At 43.1% G+C, this 23,389-nt stretch overlaps 1 protein-coding gene across 1 annotated transcript in view; it reads right to left on the reverse strand.

Moving 5' to 3' along the window:
• The window catches only part of CAMK1D (calcium/calmodulin dependent protein kinase ID), a 203,309-nt gene that overhangs the window by 55,516 nt on the left and 124,404 nt on the right, over positions 1-23,389 (reverse strand). Inside the window, exon 3 of the mRNA XM_057366458.1 lies at positions 21,907-21,981. Within this exon, the coding sequence (XP_057222441.1) occupies positions 21,907-21,981 (75 nt within the window). The remainder of the gene's footprint in view (positions 1-21,906; positions 21,982-23,389) is intronic.

The raw sequence follows: 23,389 nt of genomic DNA on the forward strand, positions 1-23,389 counted from the left end.
AAACCCCCCTCCTCCAGGGCACAGCAGAGGAAGGATTTGATAATTTACCTAATTAAGTTAGTCCAAGCTCGTTACTGTTCAGAAACTAGATAAATAACAATGGGCAACTTAGGAAGCTCTTCCACCCTCAGGGATGGCAGCAGCTGAATGTCTTCATTATGACAGGTTTGACTGTCAACCCCTATACTCCAGCTAAACGTAATTTTGGATGCCCAAACCCCTCCTGGCATTTGGYTCTTATCTCTCTCTACCTGCACAGCCTTGTCCTCACCTCTCCATCATTGCACAGATCTGCTTCTGCAAATTTTATTCCCAGATCTGAATCTCCCAAACAGAAGTTCAGGCAGGGCCAGAGAGGGTGTGCAATCCCACTCCCATGACAAATCAACCCTCATGGTACATTCCAATCTGGATCAGGGTCACTACTGTCACTACTGGGGTTATGACAAACTAATCCACATGTCCTGGTTTTCCAACCGTACTGAGAACACCCAAATTGGCAAAGCTTCATTGCATAGATCTCATTAGTAATTGTGCAAACCTGCCCCTGGACTATGGAAAAGTGTTAACCAGGACCAGGGAMAGATGGTGCCCAGGCAGTATGTCCTCTCTGGGAGGACACAGGAGAWGTCATTCTCAGAAAAGGTGGCAGGAGTCACACCTGAGCCACAGTAAATTGACTCTGTGCTGCTCTCTGGAAGGCAGCAAAGCCTGAACTCTGGGATGCCAGGGCTTTCMTAGAACTCAAACAACATCTTTAACCTGTCTGTGTTTGTAAAAAACCAAACCCACAGGACCCTGATTTCAGCCTGAATTGGTGCTACTGCTTTCAACAAAAGTGCAGAGAAGAGAAGTTATTCAGAAGCAAAACAGCAACTTCTGAGTGTCTGTAGCAAGAAAAGGACAGCTATTGGGTTTGTTCAATACTTTTGGCAGGGATATTGAGTGATTCATTCATCCTTTAGTATTTAGTTGGTGTTTCTCTTCCTTTCTCAGCCACTTTTKCTCCTTATTTCTAGTATTTTCATCCTTTGTATTTCTCCCTGATCCCCACAGGAGGAGCCTCAGTACCACATTAGCAGGCAGAATCTGAGATTGCCAGAGAGCTCCTGCAGTTTCACCCCATACACAYGGCTGTCCTTCCAGTTATTAGCCAGGAAAGATTTATTTTAAATGACTGTGAAAGAGCACACTGATCAATCTGGAAAGATTTTCTAGGGATATTTTCCATGGACTGAGATCCCTTTAGTCAGAGGCACTTGGCACATCAGGAGCTATAATTTGAGAATGTGATTCTCAGTTCCATGTGTAGGGGGTTATTTATGGGGGCAAAGTTACATCAGAAAGCATTTGCAGGATCACAAGATGAAATATACCTTTAACACCTTCTCTTCCAGCAAATCACAGGAGATTTCTGAAGTGTTGGAGAGTAGCTGGTTGTACAGCTTCAGCCTGGAAACGGGCAAAGCTAGGTTTTGAAAATTGTGTCTTTCTGTTTTGACACCACCACAGGCTCCTTCTGTGCCCTACAGCACATTTTTCCCTTCTGAATGTTTCACATCACCTTCTGCTGKTTTTTTCCTGATCTGTCAGCTCCAGGATTTGTGAGATCTCCAAGGTTAGGGCAATGCGTTACCAACCTCTCAGCCCAGAGCATCACAGCATCCCCACAGTCAGGCTGGCAGCACAGATGAATCTATCCCTGCCTGTGCTCTGAGGTTTTCCAACAAAAGAGGATGGGATGCACCACCCCTCAAACCAGGACCCTCTTAGGGCACATAGACGAGCCCAGGATACTGGAGATGCTCCCAGGGTCCCCCCTTAGATGTGTTACTTGCACTAAGAAAAATCTCAGCCGGCCTCTGTTCTCTGTTCTGGAACAGAAAAACAGTTAAACTCTATTTCTCCCACTAAAATCTGCTGGTRGTAGAAACAGTTGCTGCAGTAACTGCTTCTCGGTGCTCGAAGGCTGGTTAATTAGAAATCTATCGATTGACATTACATGAGAAATAACAGATCTTTTATTTTTCAGATGTTTAATTATTAATAAATTAATGAGATGGAAACTGGAGTGCAAGGAAAAATGGTTCTTAGTCTGAAGGAAGTTAATATAAAATCTAAAATGCATTCTCTTCCACCTTATTAACTTTGAGAATGATGTAATATCCTCAAGAGGTTAGGTTGGTTTCTTCTCTTCAGTTTATATTCAGATTTGCACAAAAGTAGTTTCCATATTCAGACTAGATCTTAAAAGAATTTTCTTTTACAGAGTGAATTTTCCTATTTGGAAAAAGGAAAACAGAACAAAGCCATTTATAAAATGTGGTAAAATCTGAAGACAAATATTACTCAGAAAACTTTTATTCCAGAGGAGAATCAGCCTGAGCCAAGTTTTCCATCACTAAAACACAAAATGTACTATGCAAAATTTTAGGAGGAAATTCATTATGTGGCCCATTACCGATCTCGGGGAACCAGACTYAATGCATCAGCAATATCAGCCAGTTTCTGCTCTAATTTTCTTGGCATTAGAGGCAATTTCAAACTGCAGAAGACAGAARCAGGGAGAAAAACATGCTTCATTCTGTCCATCAAACTTTTGATTGTTGCCTCGGAGTTGCAGGATTGCTCTCCACTTTTCTGCCCTGCTCAGCTTTGAGTGACAGATCTGATAACACTTCATTCAGAGAACTTCCACTATTAGGAAAGTGTGTCCTCATACTCATCATAAAAAATTCCTTTCCTTTCATTCTTTTCTCCCTTTCATACCACTCCTACCCTCTCTGAGGTGAATGTATCAAACCCAGTCTGAATTTTCCCCATGGAAACCTCAGTTTTGATATCCTTTTGGAGTGTGGCTGTTCCCTAAGGTCTCGCATCCAACAGGATGCTTCCTAAATTCTCCTGCTCTTTCTCTGGAGTACCACTGGAATCAGCATTACTGCTATATCACAAACCCTGTCAGAATCTCCTTCTTTTTCTGAGGGTGTCTGGAAACCCCACTAACACCCAAACCACAAACATTTCTCCTCTGCCACTGGGAAACTCTGCGCTGTTTGTGGAATACATGTTACTCTCTCCTAAAATTCAAAAGAATATGTTAAAATTACCATAACTTAATGTCACAGGAGAGATGAGCTCCGAAGTTTTCTTTGGAATTTCTTGCTGAACAGAATTTTCTGCAGCCAGTATTTACTTTTCCCTGAAAAAATGGATACATCCTTCTCACCTCAGTAAGAGCCTGAATCACAGCTCACTGAGCATATGGAAAATCTCACAGTGACTTCAAKGGTTTTGAGCAACGTCCCACATGCACACGTAATCTTTTAACCCAAATGCCCTTGTAGAACATGGCTGATCCTAGACTGGGGGCTTGCTGATGTTTCTCCTTGAGAAACAGAGAGATTTGCAGAGCCATAATGGCTGCTGCAGGTTAACAGCACAGCAGGAACTGTCTCCTGGCCTTTTTAACACCTGYGGTCAGAGTTTGGAATCAGAAAAGGTCTGTCACAGTTTCCCAACAGCAGCCTGCATCCATCCCATAGTGCACATAACATACCCTGTATTCATCATTGCTTGGTCAAAGTAACCTTCTGAGCTCTTTTAAACTCTTCCCAGKCATTTCTGTCAGCCTCTTAAAACATTTCTATACTTCTTGTCTCAGATAGCTTCAATATCCTAATGCTTTTTCAAACATCGTGAGTGATGTATGAAATTCTACATTCCACTGTCAAGCCCTCAAAATAACCACTCTCTACTTGGGAAAGGAAACACYCCACTGTTCAGTCACCAGGAAACACTGAGCTGTTTACAGGGCACATGCTACCACTTTCAAACCTCACAAGAATACCTATTTCCTTCTGCTGAAGGYACTGTTGTAGGATCTCTCTTTAGCAGGGAGACATCGACACAAAACGCACAAGGATCCACTTATATCCAAGAATTCTACTCCTCCACTGGATACATCTCTGATTCGCCAATAGTTTAAAAATGATTAGGAGATACGTGGGGACGGGACAGAAAGGTCCCACCCATGCTTCTCTCTGGGGAATCAGCTTGAAATTGATGCTGTAAGTAACGTATGCAAATATCCTTTTGTGTGTTTGACAATTTAGTTTAGACTTTAATTGCTGAACTGAATCATTTTCAAACTGCATAGTAAAACAAATGACTGCAGAAGCCTAAATGTATGAGTATAAATATCTTTTAAATATCTTGAAATTTCAGACGGTGAATCAAAGAAAAACGAGGGATACAGTCTTATTTTTAATCACTTTCCTACCACTCTAATGATAAGAAACAATGAAATACATCATAAGAGACACCTTGGAATATTTTGGCATGCTGCTGAACTGAAATTCAATGGCTTGACATGCTATCTTGGGTAATTTAACTTTGAAGCCTCTGTTAATTCTTCTCTGGATTATTGCCGAACATAAGCTTGGTTTCAAAGCTCACCCTGTTTGGCTTTGCACATCTGAACTGAGAATGACATAAACCACGTTAAGTAGCTACTGGAGAGCTCTTTAGAAGTGTTATTGATCAGAACAGTGTTTGAGTGCTGGGCTGGCTGTGTGAGTGCCAGTGAACTCACGACACGAGAGCTGAAGGGCAGCAAGGAAGGAAGGAAGGAAGGAAGGAAGGAAGGAAGGGAAACTCACTGGATGCTGTGATGGAGATTGCACACCTTGCTGGGCTGTTCTCAGCAGCTCGAATGCATGGTTTGGTCTATGCTGAAGACTGAGCCTCCAAAAGCCAACCATGATGTCAAAATCATGAYTTCCAGGGGTGTGAGACAGCACACAGCTCCTGTAGACCACAGCCTTCCTGGAAGGTTTTCCTCATCCTCATCCACTCTGCAGCACCAGGCACAGMCCATCAGGCTCACAGCCCTCAAGGCCTGGGGGTCCTGCTGGTTTGCTCTTCCTCACAAAACTGTTTTTGAGCRTGGACTTTTTCCCAAAGACCACCAGCGTGTCTCGCCTTTCCCGCCAGCTCTGACTCAGCCGGCGTAGGACTGCGAGCAGCAATGAGAGGCAGATCCGTGACAGCTTCCTCCCAACATACTCCCTCCTCCCCTCCCTCACGGCCAAGCAGCTCTTCACACGCCAGGGAAGCACAGGATGCTGCCTCAGCACCGACTCCTACCCACCAGCTGCCACGCTTAACTCGGGATCGGCAGTGTCCTCTCTGCCCTGGAACGGGAGCAACCAGCCTGGACTCAGCACCAGAGACAGCAAGTCCATCCCTAAGACCCCCTCCTCCCATCAAATTGACTGGGATGGGAGACATGAAGGTCCTSTCAAGGAGGTTRYGGATTTGTTTGAGAATCTGACCACRCAGACCCAATGYCAGGACTTTGGGGTCTCCKGCTTGGAGGGAGATRTGGGACACMYCGCCAAATGCCAGCTAAATAAAGGCCAAGAAATGAGCTGAAGCACTCACTTAGGCATGGAATGTGTGATGTTCAAGGATTCCCTCCTAGGTCACTCTGGTTTGGATCAGTACAATGAAATCTCTCGGACACACCCCAGCTTCCCACACTGGTCACTAGGCCACGCAACTCACACCCTCAGTGCCACGCTGTGAAAATGGACAACAACACAATCCTTCTCGTGCTGTGAGACCCTCTGACCTGGAAAATGTCCAGCAGGATGTGGATCATATTGCRAGGGACATCATGGAGCCATCTGAGGCCTTGAGGAGCCGAGGGCCACTGCTCTGTGCTGTGGATGTGCCCGAGGTGCAGAGTGGCCTGGCCACAAGCAGGGTGGGTGAAATTCACTCTAGGCCTACCCAGGAGTCATGAACGAGCCCTCTGCCCTTTTTGTTTAGCAAACCTGAACCAGGTAGGACTGGAAAGAATTCCTTGCCAGAAGCAGCAGGTTTGGTCCTCTCCCACCCTCTTATCTCCAAATTTTGTTCACCAAAGTATTTACTTCCTTAAGCTTATCACAACCACTCTACCATCCAATGCAATGCTGATTTTTTTTCCCAATTATTACAGCTCTTTCAAGAGGCAAAACCTAATCTTTCACCTGTGGGACTGATTCCATCAAAGTTAGCAGAAAAAATCAAGCTGAATTAAACCACAGCATGTTGTGGCCCTGGATGTGAGCAGGGACACTGAGTCTCAGCATTTCTGCAGCATTGAGAAAGCCTCAGGCATTGTAGAGCTGATACTAACTCCTCCTCATCCCACTGGTCCTGTTTGTTCTCTGTCTTGCTTCTAGTCTCTCCAGACTCCTTAAAGGTCCYTYTGAGGTGCTTAGTTTGTACCAAGTACAGGCAAAAGGAAGAGGGTATTCCTAACTGAATGTGAAATGAGATTACCCACAGTCCTAGATGGTCTGATGGTTATTAATTTTCATCAGTCTGTTGTTTCCTGTTTTGACAGGAGAGGGAAGACTTTGCCCAACACAGTTGAGCCCAGGAGCCAGATTATGTCAGAAATCACTGGGTCAGTGTGGTTTCAAGACACAGCTGTAACCCCTCCACAAAACAGGTAGTAAGCACTGGATCACTGTAGGCAGGAAACAGCCATTCCCTCATTTTTGAAGGCAAAATTTATCCTAATGTGGACACACAGTGCTTCTTTTGCACCAAGCAACATCCGTGGTCACTTGTGCTGGTCATTTGACAGATGGTCTTCTAAAGTGTACTACAACACTTACACCTTTCAGCATGTGAGGCTGAAGTTACTTACTCAGAGCTTTCAACAATTTGACAGCACCTAAGTCATTCACCAAATTACTTGTGAATCAACTAAGAAGGAGCATATTTCAGGGGAAATAAAGAGGGTGCAGCTCAAAATAGTACTCAGAACAGCCAGAGATTAAATTTACCATAATKCAGATCAGTTTGGGGCAGAATTGTTATATCTGGTGGGTCTGTGGTCTCTGTCCTGTATGTACCCTACAATCCCATCAAYGTTCAGTACCACTTCTCAACATCACCTTAATTTGTTGTTGTTCTATAACATGACTATTAACAACTTCCCTGCAAAAATCATATCCAGGGGATTACTAATCTTGGTAATCTATGATTTATGAGACTGTGGGAATGGGTCTTTGTTTCCTGGGCATTATATTTTAACATATTTCTTGGATTTAGTAACACACACAGGAGAAATAAATCTATTCATTACGTTCCAAATTTGTAAAGGCCTCATTGAAATGATATTGGAAATGTTTAGAAAACTGCTGGAAAAGTACAAAGCCATCAGTTAATTAGCATTAGCTAAGGAACTGCAGGAATAACTGAATTAGCCTATTTTCTTGCTGTAGGTAAAGATTAAAATGTATTCAATTCAATTCATGGCAGTTTTCAAGTTGCTAAGGATTATGAGAACAATGCACGCTATTTTCAGCTCACCAAGGAGAGTGAATCAAATGCAAGAGCCCAATCCTCCAAAAACAACCCTTCAGATGATTAATCTTGCAGCAGCCTGGCTGGAGCACCCTGCATGGCCTGACACCATCACATTGCCTCTCTGTGGCAGCCAAGGCAAAGACCCCATCACACATCCAGACATGTAATTAAGAGACTGGAGGTGCTCAAGGTCAGGTTGGATGGAGGTTTGAGCAATCTGATGTAATGAAACCTGTTCAATGGCAGAGGTGGTTGRACTGGATGATCTTTAAAAAGWCCCTTCTGATTCAAACCCTTCTGTGATTCTACAACTGATCACAATATAAAATTTTAGAATCTTCAAAAGAAATCCTGAACATACTGCCAGAAATGAAACCTGAAAGAAACTGTTTGTTTTGCACCTCTTTGTACCAATGAGTTCTACAGGGCAAAGGCTTCACAGTTTAATTGTTCAAGACTAAGCTATCCTGGAACCTGAGCCTATCTGCTGAGTAAGAATTCAAGAAAGTAGGACACCTTTKGGTTTAGGAATTTCTCTGAAAACCATAAAGAATGTCCAATTGTTTAAAATTGGTCATTATATGAGAAGTAAGACTTTGGAAAGAAATACAATGCTAATATTCACATTCTAAAGGGCACTTGTGCCTTCAGACTGAAAAAAGGAATTRTTTTATGCATTCAAAGTCCAAACAGAATAAAACCAGTACGTATTTCCTTTGCCTTGCAAATAACTATTCAAGGGGAACAGGAGCTGGAGGCAATGAATATAATTTATTACCAGAAGGCTATAGACTAAGTAAACAGCAAGGAAGTAAATTTTGCATTCATAGGCACATGGCATGGTATAAGCATRACTGAGGGTCTACAAGATGTGTCTCAAACCCAGAGGGTTCCCTCTCCCWCTTCTCCTTGTCCTGCCCTTGGGAGAGACCTGATCACCAAGCAGAGGTACCTGTGGCTAAAAAAGGGCTGGCATCCTCAGGTGGGAATTACCTGGCAGGATATAAATCTGCAAACTACTTTTAAGACCCTCCCGTTCATGCCAGTGGTGAGACTAAGGACAGTTTGAATAGTGTCAGAAAGATCTCAAAAGAGTGTGCTAGGAAGGAACTCTTGGTGCAGTCATTTGTGCCACAGGGCAGTGGAGAGTGGTGTCAGATCAACACTTAGATAAAATTATGTGTTCCCTCTCTGAAATCTAAAAAACTCAAATCAGGAGAAAACTTTTAGATGCTTTGCTTTTCTTTTCAATGGCTTTTTGGTGACAGTGTCCATATTTTTTGCGGAGAGGGAACAGGATCCAGACCATTTGTTTTGAGAAATCCTTTGAAATGGAACTAAACCAGCCTTTAAGCAATATCACTGAGGCAGAAGTTGTTCTTTAATCCACTTGGTGTTTGCACAATATATTTGTCCGAGGCACTTACATGCCTAAACTGATATTATTATCTCAAAACTTCACAGAGATTAACACATTTATACTCACAGCATCCACTTATGGCAGAAAAGGCTATTATTTTCACTTCCCAGAGGAGAAGCAGTGGCACGGAAGCAGTGCCTGGTCTATCCCTGAACAGAAACAGGACACTGCCCCACAATTGCCCCCACTGACAGGGTTTATGGCACGCTCCCCTGAGCTGGTTCACCTTTAGCCAGCCATCCTCTGCTCAGTGGACAGCACCAATACACAGCTTTTGTATTTGCTGGTGGAGATGGAGTCAAAAAAATCATTCATGTTCACCCCCAAGTGTGGGAATATGATGCCCAAACCCACCCAGACAGCTTTCACATCAGGGTTGGTGGGCCTGGTTGCATTTACATACGAAATGTAATCTCACACCCCCAAGAATCCTCTTCCAAAGGCCCTTTCTGGTATTTATTATTGAGGAGAATAAGTATTTCAAACATAGAGCTCATAACTAATTATCTTACTTGTTATTGTAATGCATCCTGCGACATCCATCACTCTGAGCTCACTCCTCTGCATGTGAACAAAAGACAGATGGGGAAGACACCCAAGCATGACTTTCCTTCTGAGCTGGAGGGAACCTAGGCACACTGGGGAATCCCAAATCCCCCACCACACCTTGACTCCATGGAGATCCAATCACACTGCACTCCCACTGCGCAGGGGGAGCAAGAGCCGAGGTGCTGGAGCTCTCTGCACTCCGAGCTTTGGTACATTGCTCCTATACCCCCATATCTGCAATAAACACTTCCCACCTGCCTGCAGCACTAAGRAATGGATATTACAATTCAGGATACTGCTGTTCAGTTTCTACCCAGCCTGGTTTCAAGCTGCTGCTTTATAACTCTCCCTTACCAAGTTTAACTGATGAYTTTGTTCCCCTCCATTGATGGTATGATGCATTTGGCTGCCCCCACATCTCTGCACAGTAGGTGAAATCCTAGCTTTATGTGAGTGGATTTTTAACTTTGGATGTCATACGTCTGCTGCTTGAGATTTCCACATATCTACGTCATAAGGGTAAATAAATCTTTGCAATGGTGATGGCCATCGCCAGTCCTGCTGTTACTTTGAGTCACCAGACAGCCTGGGTTCTGTTCTCTGTAGGTTTCTGCACAGACATGGGTGGGATGGAGGGATAAAGCCACTGCACAGCCACTGCAGAGCATRGGATTAAGGCATGCCAGAATATGTTTTTCAAAACAGTCAATAGATCCTAGCAAGCAAGTCCATTCACTTTTACACAGATGGACCACAGTGCTCCTTGGCGAACAACTCCAGAGGCTGGACTCCAGTACTCTTATTTCTTTTAACAACTTATTCCATGAAGAGCAGCACTGACTCAAGAAAAAAACAATCAACAAACAAAAACCCAATTAGTCTTACCCAGAATTAATTAGGAAGGTATTCTCTTTCTGCAAGCAGGRAAATTAAAAGACAAAGTGATCTGAGACCACAATGTAAATCAATGACAGAGTAAGACAAGAACTCYAGATTTTCAGATCTGTGTGCTCTAACCACAAAAAAACATCTCCACAGGACTCCAAGAGCAGCAGCCACTGGTTCCTGTTACACATTGCTGGTAAACAGGCTAAAATATTTTTCCATAGAAAAAAAGACCTGCCATATTTTTCAGCTTCGAAAAGAATATTAGAATTCCTTTAGCAGGATAAACTCAGCCTTCCCAGCACATCAGAGACAGCCTAATGAGCACCTACCACTGCGATGCTGTGTCTGCTTCCACTTTCTYTTCCATATGGCTCAGCTTCTGCTTTTCCCTCCTCCTCTTTTGAGCTGTGAGCTGCCTCCTCTGCCACTGTCCCTGGGGTTGCAGCAGGAGCCACACAACCAAATTTAGTGCTAAACAATCCTTCCTGACTCATTAAGAGCCCAGAGGTGTTTGCAGTGGTCCTTCACGATGGCAGAGGCCCACCTTTGTGCCATTTGCCTTGCCAGAAGCTGTCACACACCAGGAAAAGTSACCAAGCCATAAAATACACCTGTGCCTGCTTCCCACCACCATCTGTAATGCACAGACTGGCTTTAGGTGACCTAGAGCAGAACTTGAGATGAGTTACAAGTAAAGCCTCCAATGTCTGTGGCACACTGTACTGCTGTGATTTTGGGGAGCAGTACACCCACCTGTGTGACCAGGGAACCTGGAGCAAAACACCTTGGGCAGGAAGAACCCCTRGGATGAAGATGCACAGGAGTGGAAMAGGCTGAGAGCAGGCATGTGCTCAGGAAAGCTCAGCCACAGGTGAAAATCTATTATATGACTATCACCTGGCCACATTTCACAGCGTACTGCAAGGAAATTCAGGCCAGAGAGAAACTCTAGACCTTCAGCTAAGTGAGCAGACAGCAGCTCATTAGTTATTTTGTTATTTTTCCTTTCCTTCCCACTTTTCTTTTTTACCTGCAGTGTTGTGCAAACTGTTGCCCTTTTGCTCTAAACTTTCAAACATACACAGCCATGAATGCAGTAGCAAATTTCTTGAGTTAATGCAGCTCAGGTGGGACCAGGATTAAAGGAGAGACTGTTGAAAAGCACCTCTCTCCAACGCGGTGTGAATCGCTTCTGGCAGCAGCCCTGCCTGCTCCTGTCTGTCRGCATGAGCACTCCTGCAGGTTACAAGCACTCCTCACTTCCATTGCATTATAAAATAAATTCCCATGCACATCAGAGTAATGCTCTTTCCCCAAAATATTCCCACATGCTGTTTCTGGGAGCTGCCATGGCTCTCCTGACAGTGSTCACATGTCAATAGCCAGGAAAGGGACTCCAGSKGCRACCATRTTAAGCTGTGGGGGACTAGAGAGTRAAAAATAAAATGCCTTTCCCCAGGAAATTTGCTTTATAAAATACATTTCATTTGGTGACACAATCTTCAATGGCAGAGAACTAACCTACATTTCCTTTGCCACCCTTYAGACAAGGCAGGACAGCACCAATGGGAAGCAAAACCTCTCTACAGCAAATCCAGCTGCAAAAGAAACTGAAAAGAGCAGATTTAAAAGTTTCTGGCAGGGAGTTTTCAGCCCCAAGAAGCAAAATGTCAGAAACATTTTCTGCAAGTGGTCCTGCTGCATCCTTACAGGAAAACAAGCCCGAATCAACGGGAAAGACCCTGGGCTTCAGTGAGATAAATATTCCCGCAGATAAGCCTGGTGAGCAATCAGAGCAAGACAATTTCTTTCATCTCTGCTCAGCATTGCTTAATTATRGTTACATCTCTCCTGTCCCATGGCACTGGGTAATGTTTTGCAKCAGGGTGACCATGAACTTTGGGACTGAGCATACCACCATCAYAACAAGGAGCTTTATAGTCATGGCAGAATAGATGCTCTGTTTTCTCGTAAAGGAATAACCCTTTTTCTAGAGTTGCAAGAGACTCACAGCAAAGTTTTCAGGGGAAAAAAAACCCTTAGGCAGAGAAAACCAGTTGCATGAATTTTAATTTTCTACCTGACTTTTAATATTAAGAATGCCAAGCCCAGTTTTTAGTAATGCTGTCTCTATTTATGCTAATGCAGGTCTTCAAATCTCAGCTCTCTTTTAAGTGGATTTTAAACTGTACTTYTGACTCTTTCTTTACAATGCATTTTGGAGAATTGTATCTTCTTTCCTCAGGGACATATGGACATTTAAAGGCTCCACTACGTCTCACTCAAAGATATCAGTGCTCCTTAGAGTATCATCAATTAGGATTGAAGAAAATAGAATTACAGAGTGGTTAAATGCTCCTTGCCAACAGAATAATCAGACAGAATAAACACCAAACTCCTCCAAGCCATCTTCAGAACCAGTAGAGAAAGCCTTTTACAGCTAAGCCAGGATCACTCAGCCCCAAATGGGAATTTTTTCTTGGAGAAGGGAAAAGATGACATAAATATTTGGGTCTSTGAACACACTTTTCCTCCAATTTAAGAGAAAAAAAATGGCCTTTACAGGCTAAGATATAACCATGTGGCATGAATCAGAATGAAATGAGCACATGTTCTATAAATGCATCAAAGAAAGGCTTCACCAGCAACAGTATTTTCTTTTTCTATAAAATGCTTGAAAAAGTAAAAGTTTGGCTACAGCAGACCTAACCACTGTTACAGAAACAAAAAAAAAAATGAAAAAGAAAAAGAAAAAGAAAACCTCAAAATCCTTCACATTTAGTTTCCAATGAATAATTTTCCAGAGACAATGTTTAAAGCAGAAACCTATGGCAATTACTTCTGCAGTCCTATGAAAATAGATTCTGTAAGAGGAGGTAACCACGGTACTGCAAGAGCAAGTCAAAACAGGGTTTCAAACAGCAWCCTGTATTTCCATGAAACATTCTAGGTTTTACACTCTCCGGTTCAAGACCCTGACCCCCAGCCCAACCACAGAAATTTKTATGAGTCAAACTGGCTTTAAAAATACACCTTGTGTAGAGTTTTTGGGGCAACAYAGAGAAAATGTTTAGTGAGAGGTCTTTTCTCTCAGTGTGAATATGAATGGGATGATAATGCTCTATCATCACCTGCTTAGAGGGTTCTTCTTCTAGAACCCTCTAGAAGGGGTTCTTCTGAGAGAAGAGAAAAATACAGTGCCCATGTAGCTGCACATTAGCCCAGCACTGACTATGGGTCTCCTACAGGCTCTGGCCAGAGTCACCAACCTGACTGTACAACCTAGAACAGAGGTTGGAGCTGAGACACGAGCATGCCTRGGAAATGGAGCCCATTTTCCTGCCACAAAATCTGGAAATGTCTTCTGGAACATGCTGACATGTAACACTTGTCAGCCTCCTACTGTGCCTGCACAACCTTCCTCCAGAAGCAAACTTTTAATAATGTTTTCCATGTAAAAGAACGGACTTGGGAACGCCCACGTTCATTTTGCATCTTGATTCAATGCYGTGTTATTTCACTTCAAAGCTTTCCAGGTTGTTATGAAAGGCCTTTTCTGTTTAAATGAGTGTAACCATTTAATCAGAATGACTCCACRTCGTGCCTGAGAGAGATCCTACTGTATCATAATGAATTCTCAYACTGTGGCATATATGGATTTAAAATTTATTATATGCCTTGCTGCAAARCCCCTTCCACCTGAATTAAACACCAGCTATTTAATTGACTTTGGTGCACCACAGTGTAAATTACCAGGTACGGGAAGAAGCAGAACTGAATCTAAAAGACTCATTCACTGACTATGTGAACATCAAGTAACCAGCAATGAAACTTCTGGGCAAAGCATGAAAGGAAGGAGATGCTTATCCAAAGCCAACAAAATGGAAAGAAAATTGCTAGGGCTCTAAATAGCCACCTTCCTGCTGTGTGGAGAGAAAAGCCTCACTCCTGCTCTCAGTGAAGCGGTGATAKTATACAGGATTATTGGCAGATATGCATTGCTGCCCCATGAATTGCCTATTCCAGACCAAGCTGTACAAATCAGGCACGTCCACCCCCATGCCCAGCTGCAGGAGAGCCCTAAATGGGAACTCAGGGAGGGAACTGCTGCTGGGCTGAAGGAAGATGCTGCCAAAATCCATTGCTGTWAAAAGAAAAAGCCAATAGAGGCACATGCTGTCCCCTAAGGATTTGGTACTGGCCCTTGCTGGGGAGTGGACATTACATCAAATAAGCCTCAGAAAGTACTTGTTTATTGTAATCAACAGCTTGGGAAAACAAGCAGATTTAAGAGACCTTCAAATCTTTCTGTAACTTTAAGGATGAATACATTAGAAAAAGGTTTCTTCTGAATTTTGGCCAAACCTCTTGTTTCTTTATTGACAACAGCAACTTCGCAACAATAGATATTTTAAAAGCAAAAAACCATCTTTATCTGAACTGTTCACATTTCTGTAAAAGCAAACAWCATTATAATGCTGTCTGTTCAATGAAAATGGGAATCTTTTTCTCCATTACCTCTTTATTCTCAAGGCTACGGGGAAAAAAGATAATCAYTCTCCATCACGGGCAGCATGGCACTTTGTTTGAAAAAAAACACAAACCCAAACCCTCAGTGTTGCCTAGCTAATGAGTCCTTACTGGGATGCTTTGACTAAGGTAACAATAATGAGTGCAAGCTCTGCAACAAGGATGTTGACAATTGTATAAAGCTGTTGAAGGTGACAAAATAAGTTGTTTTGGAAGTCATCAAGAAAAAGCCTTTTGTAGTCTCCAAGGTGAAAAAGACTCTCACCATTCCTCTGTTGCTCTAGAAAGACAGGACTGTTGTCCAGAGACTCTAAAAAGCCTGCTCCTAGCCACAGCTGAAGCACAAGGAAGCAGAAAAACCAAGAAAAATGGGAAATGCTGAGGACAGGTAGGACCAGCCAGTGAGAACATTCACACTTTCAGGATCACACAGAATCCACACAATTACAGGTGTCTAAAAGCCATTCTGGTGGCCAATCTGTGGTCTTTTAAACTTATAAATAAATAAGTCTAATAAATTTGTCCATGCCCTGATCTCTACCTTGACATTAATCTTTCCCAATCCAATTACAACCTCTTGGCCACTGGAAAAGGGGAAATCCTCCTTCACATTGAACACTAACCAGCATAATCCAACTGATGCAATGATCTTTGTTTCCACAAAGGAAGAGATGTTAAATTGATACTGGATTAATAACTGCWATGGAGTTTCCAGGAGCATGATGCCAATGGCTACTTTATGATGTGGTCAGYAGCTTGCAAAGCTCAAGTAGGAAAGTGCTGAAGTACGCTGAGATTCACTCCTTTAGTTCTTTAACAGGGTTGCCTGTATTTAGTCAATGTGCCTTTGGAAATTTTGATAAGGCATAATTTTTTTTTTTAGCTACACTGACAAAACATGCTCTGACTTCTCTAAGCACTAGGAACAGGCTGGAAACAAAACCTGTATGCCCCATGCCCAAATAATAAGGGCAATTTCAACCTCCAGCATCCCAGCTCTCCAGTTGCAATGTGGTCATGCTGAAGGCTGTAATGAGCCCAGCATTCATTTCCCTGAGTGCCTCTCCCACCATCATGATCTAACGCTCCCAGTCGTGCCACACATGCTCAACCCTGTTGCTGCTGTCCCACTTTGCTCTCTGTTCACCAGCTGGATCCATCCCTGGAGTGCTGTGCCTTTTATGATCACCCCAGTTCCAGAAGCTCCTGTCCATAGAAGTAGTGAAAGACATTTTTCCACTCACTTTTTTGTTGCCTTATCTTGTTCCACTGCAGACTCACAGAGGTTGCTTTGCCCAAATCACTGACATTTCACTCCATGAGCTGTGTGGAAATGAAGCCTTGCCTAACCAGAGCCTCTAAGMCTCTGCTCAGTTGTGACAATGTCTGAGCAAAGCTCCCTCTTGACACCTCACAGGCTCCTTCCTGGCTTGCCCAGATGTRCATCCTGGAGCYGTAGCTCTTTCATAGCTTYTGCTAAAAGAACCCCACCAAMACCAAGCAAACAATTTATTCAATAACTGATTAATGTAAAATTCATGTATTACATGGGAACATGTATTTATATTTCCCTGGCCCTTCCATTCAGTGTCCTAGCCAATAAATCCCATGAGATCCATCTGCCACATGCATCAACTACACACGTTATTCCTGTGCAGCACAAGGAGGTGCAGGAAGCATGGGATCCAAGGCTTTTTATCCACTCCCAGTGCATTTTCAATGGATGCCAGGCACTAAATGAGGCTGACCCTTTTGACACACCTCAGCCAAGCCAGGAGCACTGGAAACAAAGAAGAACAGTCTCTGGGTGTGCAGCTGAACGTACCATGAAACAAAGTGAATCTCTGGCACACAGTCCTCAGCTCCAATGTTTTTCATTCCTGGTGGTGTTTCTCCTGTTACCATTACTGCCATTACTGCTACTACTAACAACAAACACACCTTCCTCAGAGGAAAATGCTGCTGAGGGGCYTCTTTCAGATATTTGGACACATTTTCTCTCTCTTCAGAAGCAGGTATTTTCTCCTCCTGTAGAACCCAGTATGATTTTATCATCCATTAGTAGGGCCCTGGAACAGTCTGACCAGAGAAGCTGTGGATGTCTCACCCCTGGAAGTGTTAAAGGCCAGGTTGGATGGGGCTYAGAGCAACCTGGTCTAGTGGAAGGTGTCCCTGCCCRTGGCAGGGGATAGGAACTGGGTGATCTTTAAGGTCCCTTCCAACCRAAACCATCCTATGGTTCTGTGATATAAATTCCATTGTGAATGCAGAGAGATTGCCTTTTGTCTTTTGTATAAAGCTTACATAAAACTCCCCCCASTTCAGGAATAAGCCTCACCTAAGGAATGTGGCACAGCAGATCTGTGTTTTGCTTTAATTAGCATCCTGATGTGATACCGGCTTGGCGTGCGGATCGCTGTTTTGTAACACACCGAGTCCTTGCTGGACTCCTTAAGGAACCTGGCAAACACAACACTTCCTGCCATTGTCTGCTGTTTTTCTTGGAGGCTGAATATTTTCATTGAAATGTCACTTACATACACAGCTCATGCTCGGCTGCTCTCGAAGCGCACTCAGGCACTGGGCTTTCAAAAAACAAGTGAAATCAGCACTTAATCACAGCKTAGCACTCTGCTTACTTATTAGCAAAACATACAGAGGCAAAATCGCAAGCAGAGTAGTTCCGGTAATAACAGAAACTCRTGCAGATTTTACCACCAGTGGGTACCTGCCTGTTTTAGCTGCCTCCCAAGGCTTTGCAGGGTTATAAGGTGCTTGTATCTGGCAGGTGAGASCTGATAAACAGCAGGAATGGGACACTGGGACCCCAGGCCTTCAAACTGGTGGGCAGGGCTTTCCTCAGTGCGTGACTTGYGCCTGGCAGGAAGGAGCCTCTGCCATCTCAGCTTTTCTGTGATGGAAATCATCTGAATAATTCAGYAGAGTTAAGAGACCAAGCTGGAAAAACCTCGGGGTTGAGGGATTAGGCTCAGTTTGGGTTGGGTTTTTTTTGCAAAGGGAAGAAGAAGCACTTGAGGGCTGGGTTAACCAGGCTATTCACCCTAAAAGCTTGTTCTCAGCAAAGGCATCAAACCTCAAAAGACATCCCACAAGGGAAATGCTCTGGTTTCCCTGGAGAACCAGAACCAGCAGCAGACAGGATCTAGGTAAAGCAGTTCTCCTACCAAGGGGATGACCCATCCTTGGGGAGCACAGCATCCCTAAAGAGGTGGAACGCTGTACCAGACGGGCACAAGGGTTTTTGTTTTCTTTGACTAGATCCTAGTATTAATAGGAATTTTTCTGGATTTGGCAATATTCTTGACTGTGAAAAAAATGCAGTGATAYTCAGAGGTAGGTCTTCAGCTTTGATCATTATTCACATAGCTACACACTTCCCCAGGCTGCTCAATGTGTTTYGGAGGCGTCTTTTAGACCCATTTTTAGCCTATTTTCCAAAGGCAGTGAGGCAATGACTCTATCCCAACTTGCCAGCCCTTAGTAATTTCTGACCATTGAGTGAACTTCAACCAACTTTGACAGAAGAGTATAAACTGCAAAAATATTAAGTTCCTACATATTTAAAGCAAATATGGATGAATAAAAGAGAACAAGGAAATTACTGTYGTAATCGATTTTTGACACGGCCCATATCCTTTTGGAGAAGCACCAGTCCCAGCTCCTGTGGCTTTGATTAGTGTAGGTTACACAGAAATCTCTGGGAAACCAAACTTTGCTGTTTMACGCTTCAATGCAGGTGAACAACAGAGATGAAGTCAGAGCCGAGCCTTGGGAATCTGCTCTTATCTGCCCAGGCAGCACAGTCAGAAACAGCATTTGCAAATGKACCCGTAAAACTCAGACAGAAAAGACTGGATTATCCATTTAGACTGGATTATTAGGGGAAATTTCTTCACTGAAAGGGGTTTCCAAGCATTTGAATAAGCTGTCCAGGGAAATGGTGGAGTCACCATCTCCAAAGGTAGTTAAAAGATACGTAGATGTGGCACTTGGAGACATGGTCTAGTGGTGGGTTTGGCAGTGACAAGTTAATGGTTGGACTCGATGACCTCTGAGGTCTTTTCCAACCGAAATGATTCTAAGATTTCATGTGTTTATGTAAATCCATTTTTATSCATAATTTTCCAGCATGCATTAAATGAATCATCAATACTTGAAGAGGCTGATTATGCTAATGGAACATTAGTATCTGACATAACCAACCACAACAAATGATCAAGATCTTTCCCCATACTAAGAGGTGAAACAAGGCCGATCACTTAGAAGATGCAGCAGGGTAATTCTTACCAAGTGGAACCAACAGCAACCAAAAATCCTATAACTGCTCATTGACAGAACTCACTATTACTCCAAGATAGTTCAATATAACTATTTCTGAAAGCAGTTTATTTCCCCCTGTCTTCTACAATATCCTCTCTGGGAAATATCATCCAGCATCCAGAAGGTATGAAAGTTTTAAATTTTCATTTTAGTTTTTGTCTTTGTTGGCTGTTGTCTTTGGCTGTTGTCTTTGGCTGGTTGAGGTCTTAACAGTCCTGTAGGAAATCTAAGTTTGGGAAGGAGCAGATGTTTTCTTAGTTGGAAAGCACATCATCCTCATGGAAATACAACAAATGCTCTACACTATTTTTCTATAGTGCCTGCATATTTTGGCAGAGTCATCACAGGAGAGGCAGCCATTATCCTACATTGGTATTCTGCTTTGCATCTGCACCAGTAACCAGCTCATAGCAAAACTGAATAATGCTGCTGAGAAGTGAAAGACAGCAAGGAGTTGTCCACAACCTTGCTAACCTTAGAGCCACTGGGCTGTAATATCTTGCATTTTGGGAAAATAAATAAAGAAAAAAATAGGCCAGCCCAACGCTTTCTTGGGAGCAGTATAACCCCTTGGGATAGCACATGAAATTCTGAGTTGTCACAGCCAGGAATCTCCAACCTGATCTACCTAGCACTAAGAGGATTGTGTCAGTTTGAACAGTCCTGTGATGGCTTGTATACAAGATATGTGAGAACAAGGTGGTGAAACCAAAGCCAGAGATCTTTTTTCCYCATGAACTTGCCAGGAAACACACAGGGCAGATTCACCAGCAGCTACGTAACCCTGGGAAGAGATCCCAGGGGGACTGGCAGGAACAAATTAAGTGTCAAGTAGACATGGACAGCTGCCTCTTAACCTCCCTTCTTTCCAGCTCCAGCACAGACACTGAGGCCTTTACTTGCCCATACCTTTGACAGAATAAATGAGGTGTGATATTTCTCCTTCAAGCTGGCCTGCTAACAAGCATGGCTTTYATGTAAAAGTAGATGTACTCAAGGACAAACATAAACAGGAGGCTTGGTCTGCCTTCAAAAGCCTTCTCCCACAGAGGTGCTGTGAGATGCTCAAGGGCTGTAATGTGAATTTTCCACAACATAGCAAGGAGTGCTCTGAAGGTTGGTAATGAAAATGCTTTCCACACCACAAAATAATCCTTGGGAAGTATTAGCTAGRGTCCACTTAGCAAGCAATGACCCAGGGAGAAGGGCACATGGATTTGAGATTTGTTGAGCTCATGATACTGATCTTTGAATGGCCCTGATTTTAGCCCCTTTTGTTGCAATCTAAATACGGCTTTCTTACAGCTGCTTGATCAGAGCCCCTTCTACTTCATGTCAGAACTCAAATTTTAAATGCAGGCAAAATTAGGAGAAGTTGTTTAGGAGAAATACACAAAAATGAGAAGCTAAAAAACCCACAAGGAATCTAATAATAATCAGGGCAGAAATGTAAACAAATAGATAAGATACTTCATGCTGTGCAATGGTTCACAGCTATTGTATCAACAAGTTGGTGTTACCTTGGAAACAAGAGACTATCCGTACATGCCTTCTCCCAAACAGAAATCCATGAAAGGATACATTCAGAATGGATTTTGAGCCTCCTGGACTTTGCAGTGTTGCCACCCAACTGTTGAGGTGATGTCAAGCCCCACTAATGATGAAAATTCAGGATCAGTGCGAGGTTGCACCATCCTTCATGTAACGTCCACAGAGATGAAGGTGAGTACCTGGCCTTCTCGCCCTCTCCACCTTGGGATAACACAGCCCTTTCCCCAAAACATGCAGAAAGATTATTCCCTGCATTCAGTTGGGTGCTCTTGGTCTATCTTGTAACAAAAGGCCCTGCTTTTGTTGGGACTGGGGACTGTTTGGGGCTGCCACCCCAAATGCTGCTGATAGCATCTCACCCCAGGGATAGCTGCATGCTTGGCCTTTGGAAAATTAATTTCTGGGTTTACAAGTACAGCTATAACATAAAGGATAATTACCTAGTAAGTGCTGAACAGCGAGCAAGTAGAAATTTATACCAAGATACACTCGGTGTCATCTCTGATTACAGAACCACATTTCACATAACCCAATATCTGGATGCAAGGGTTTTACAAAAGTGATGGTTACACTACATTAAACAAGCTAATAATAAGTAAGAATAATAGTTATTTTTTTAAAAGAGATATAACAAAATTAAGTATTTGTAAATCAACTTATCACAAAACTGGTACTTCCCACAATCCAGCYGGTTTGTTGGAATTTGTACAACACAAATGTTCCTGTGTGAGTCCTTTTGCAGCACTCTGAACTGAAAYGTAGGGCTACAAAAAACACACTAAACATTTACAGGGCACTGGTCTCCCCACAGTGCCAGCACAAAAATGATGTAATCATGCCTGGATCTTTCCAATAGACAAGGGACCAGCATTTTCCCCAAGGCCTTCCCCTGAGGTATTTAACCCCAGAGCTGCCTCTGTCAGATGCCCCAGGCTTCCCTGTGGCACACCTGGCTCTTCTCAGCTTTAATTTAGTCCTCTGCCCTGTCTATCTGTTCTGCTCTTTTTTTGTTGTGATCTCACAAAACCACTCTGGTTTGATTTGGGTGAGACTGGTCACAAAACAATTTAATTCCCAATTTCACAATAACCCAGTACATCACAACTGGAGATTCATTTTTGACCACCCTCCAGGGATTTTGCAGTCTGTAGCACWCAAGACCTCTCACATATCTCATCTTCTGGCTTAAAGAACAAAACCAGAACAAGAAGAGTTGGCAATTTTGACACAAGAACTTCATTGGGTTCAGTACTTACAACTGCATGACCAGATACAAATGGTTCGGACTCTCATAGATGTCTTCCAGGGCAACTATATTTTCATGTTTGATCCTGAAAAAAACACAAGATAAAATAAGACATGATGAAATAGTGATTTTAATTTTTTTTCACATGACAGCAAAACATAAGGCTATTTTTAGTTACATACTATTCGTCAGTGTTTTATTCAACATCATAAACTTTTTTTTCAAGGACATGGAGTGACAGAACAAGGGATAATGGCTTTTAACTTAAAGAGGGTTGGATCAGATATTGGGAAAAAATTCTTTATTGTGAGGGTGGTGAGGCACTGGCACAAGATGCCCAGAGAAGTTGCAGATGCCTCATCCTTGGCAGTGTTCAAAGCTGGACTGGACGGGACTTTGAGCCACCTGGTCTAGMGGAAGGTGTCCCTACTCATGRCAGGGAGGTTGGAATTGGACCAYYTTTASRGCCCTTTCAACAAAAGTAAACAGTTCAAAATGCTTCACAGCCCAGAATACAGTTATTATTCAGAGAAATGTCTTTCAATTGTCTCTAAAGCCAAAATGTGTAAGGGTTAAGTATGTGAGGCATTAGAGGTTTACAGTTCCTGTGTCAGCTGAATGAAGATGGTTGGCTGGAGACTGAACTCTCAGGACAGCTTTGCTGCTGGGTGTAAGGGAGTGACAGAGGCAGGGTGCAGGCTGGCAGGAGAAAGCAGGGATTTGACYCTGTGCAGAAACTGGCACAGGGAATCAGCAGCCATATGACAGCCCCACACTCCTTCCCACCAAATTCGTGCTGCTCTGATGTTCTGCCTGGTTTTGATGCCCGAATTTCCTTGYAGCATTATTAAGCACTGTGTGCAACAGCTCCAAGAGTCTTCATGGCTTTCCTACCTTACCATTCCCACCGAGCCCCTTGCCAAAATGCTAGCTTTAAAGAGAAAAATCATTTCTACAAGCACACATCTAAATTAGCTACTTCAGCATTGCCTCTACAGGTTTGTTCCTTAAATGTTTACAAATAATTTGCAAAGGGTATATTTAACTTGTGCAAACCCTGAAGAGACTACCCCAGTACAACCCCAGGGCAGAATATTAATTACACCAAATCCAGGTAATATTTTAAGAGCAAAAGAAAGATAGAAAATGTTAAGAAGAGGCCACTCATTAAGCAACAAATGGGTATGTTCAGAAGGGAAATAAACATGCATTGTCAGCAAATGCAAAACTCTACATGTTTCTAGGTYTGAGTAACTTAATTAAGATGCTTAATCATGTGTCAAAACCTAATCCTCTATGGTCACAAGTGTCCTAACACCTGTGTGATGATGTGGTGAGCAGAAGGTCCCTCGTGCCCAGCAGGATCTTTCCCATAAGCATGCAGACTAATTCAATTTCCTCTGAATTCACTGGAAAGATGATGAATGACCTGAATTTACACCCATCATCAGTCATCAAAAGCTGTGCTCATGCAAGGACTTTCACAYACAGGA

The sequence above is a fragment of the Malurus melanocephalus genome, unplaced genomic scaffold (genome assembly GCF_030028575.1).
Source record: "Malurus melanocephalus ecotype Western Australia unplaced genomic scaffold, MMel_1.1 scaffold_65, whole genome shotgun sequence".
Taxonomy (NCBI): Eukaryota; Metazoa; Chordata; class Aves; order Passeriformes; family Maluridae; genus Malurus; species Malurus melanocephalus.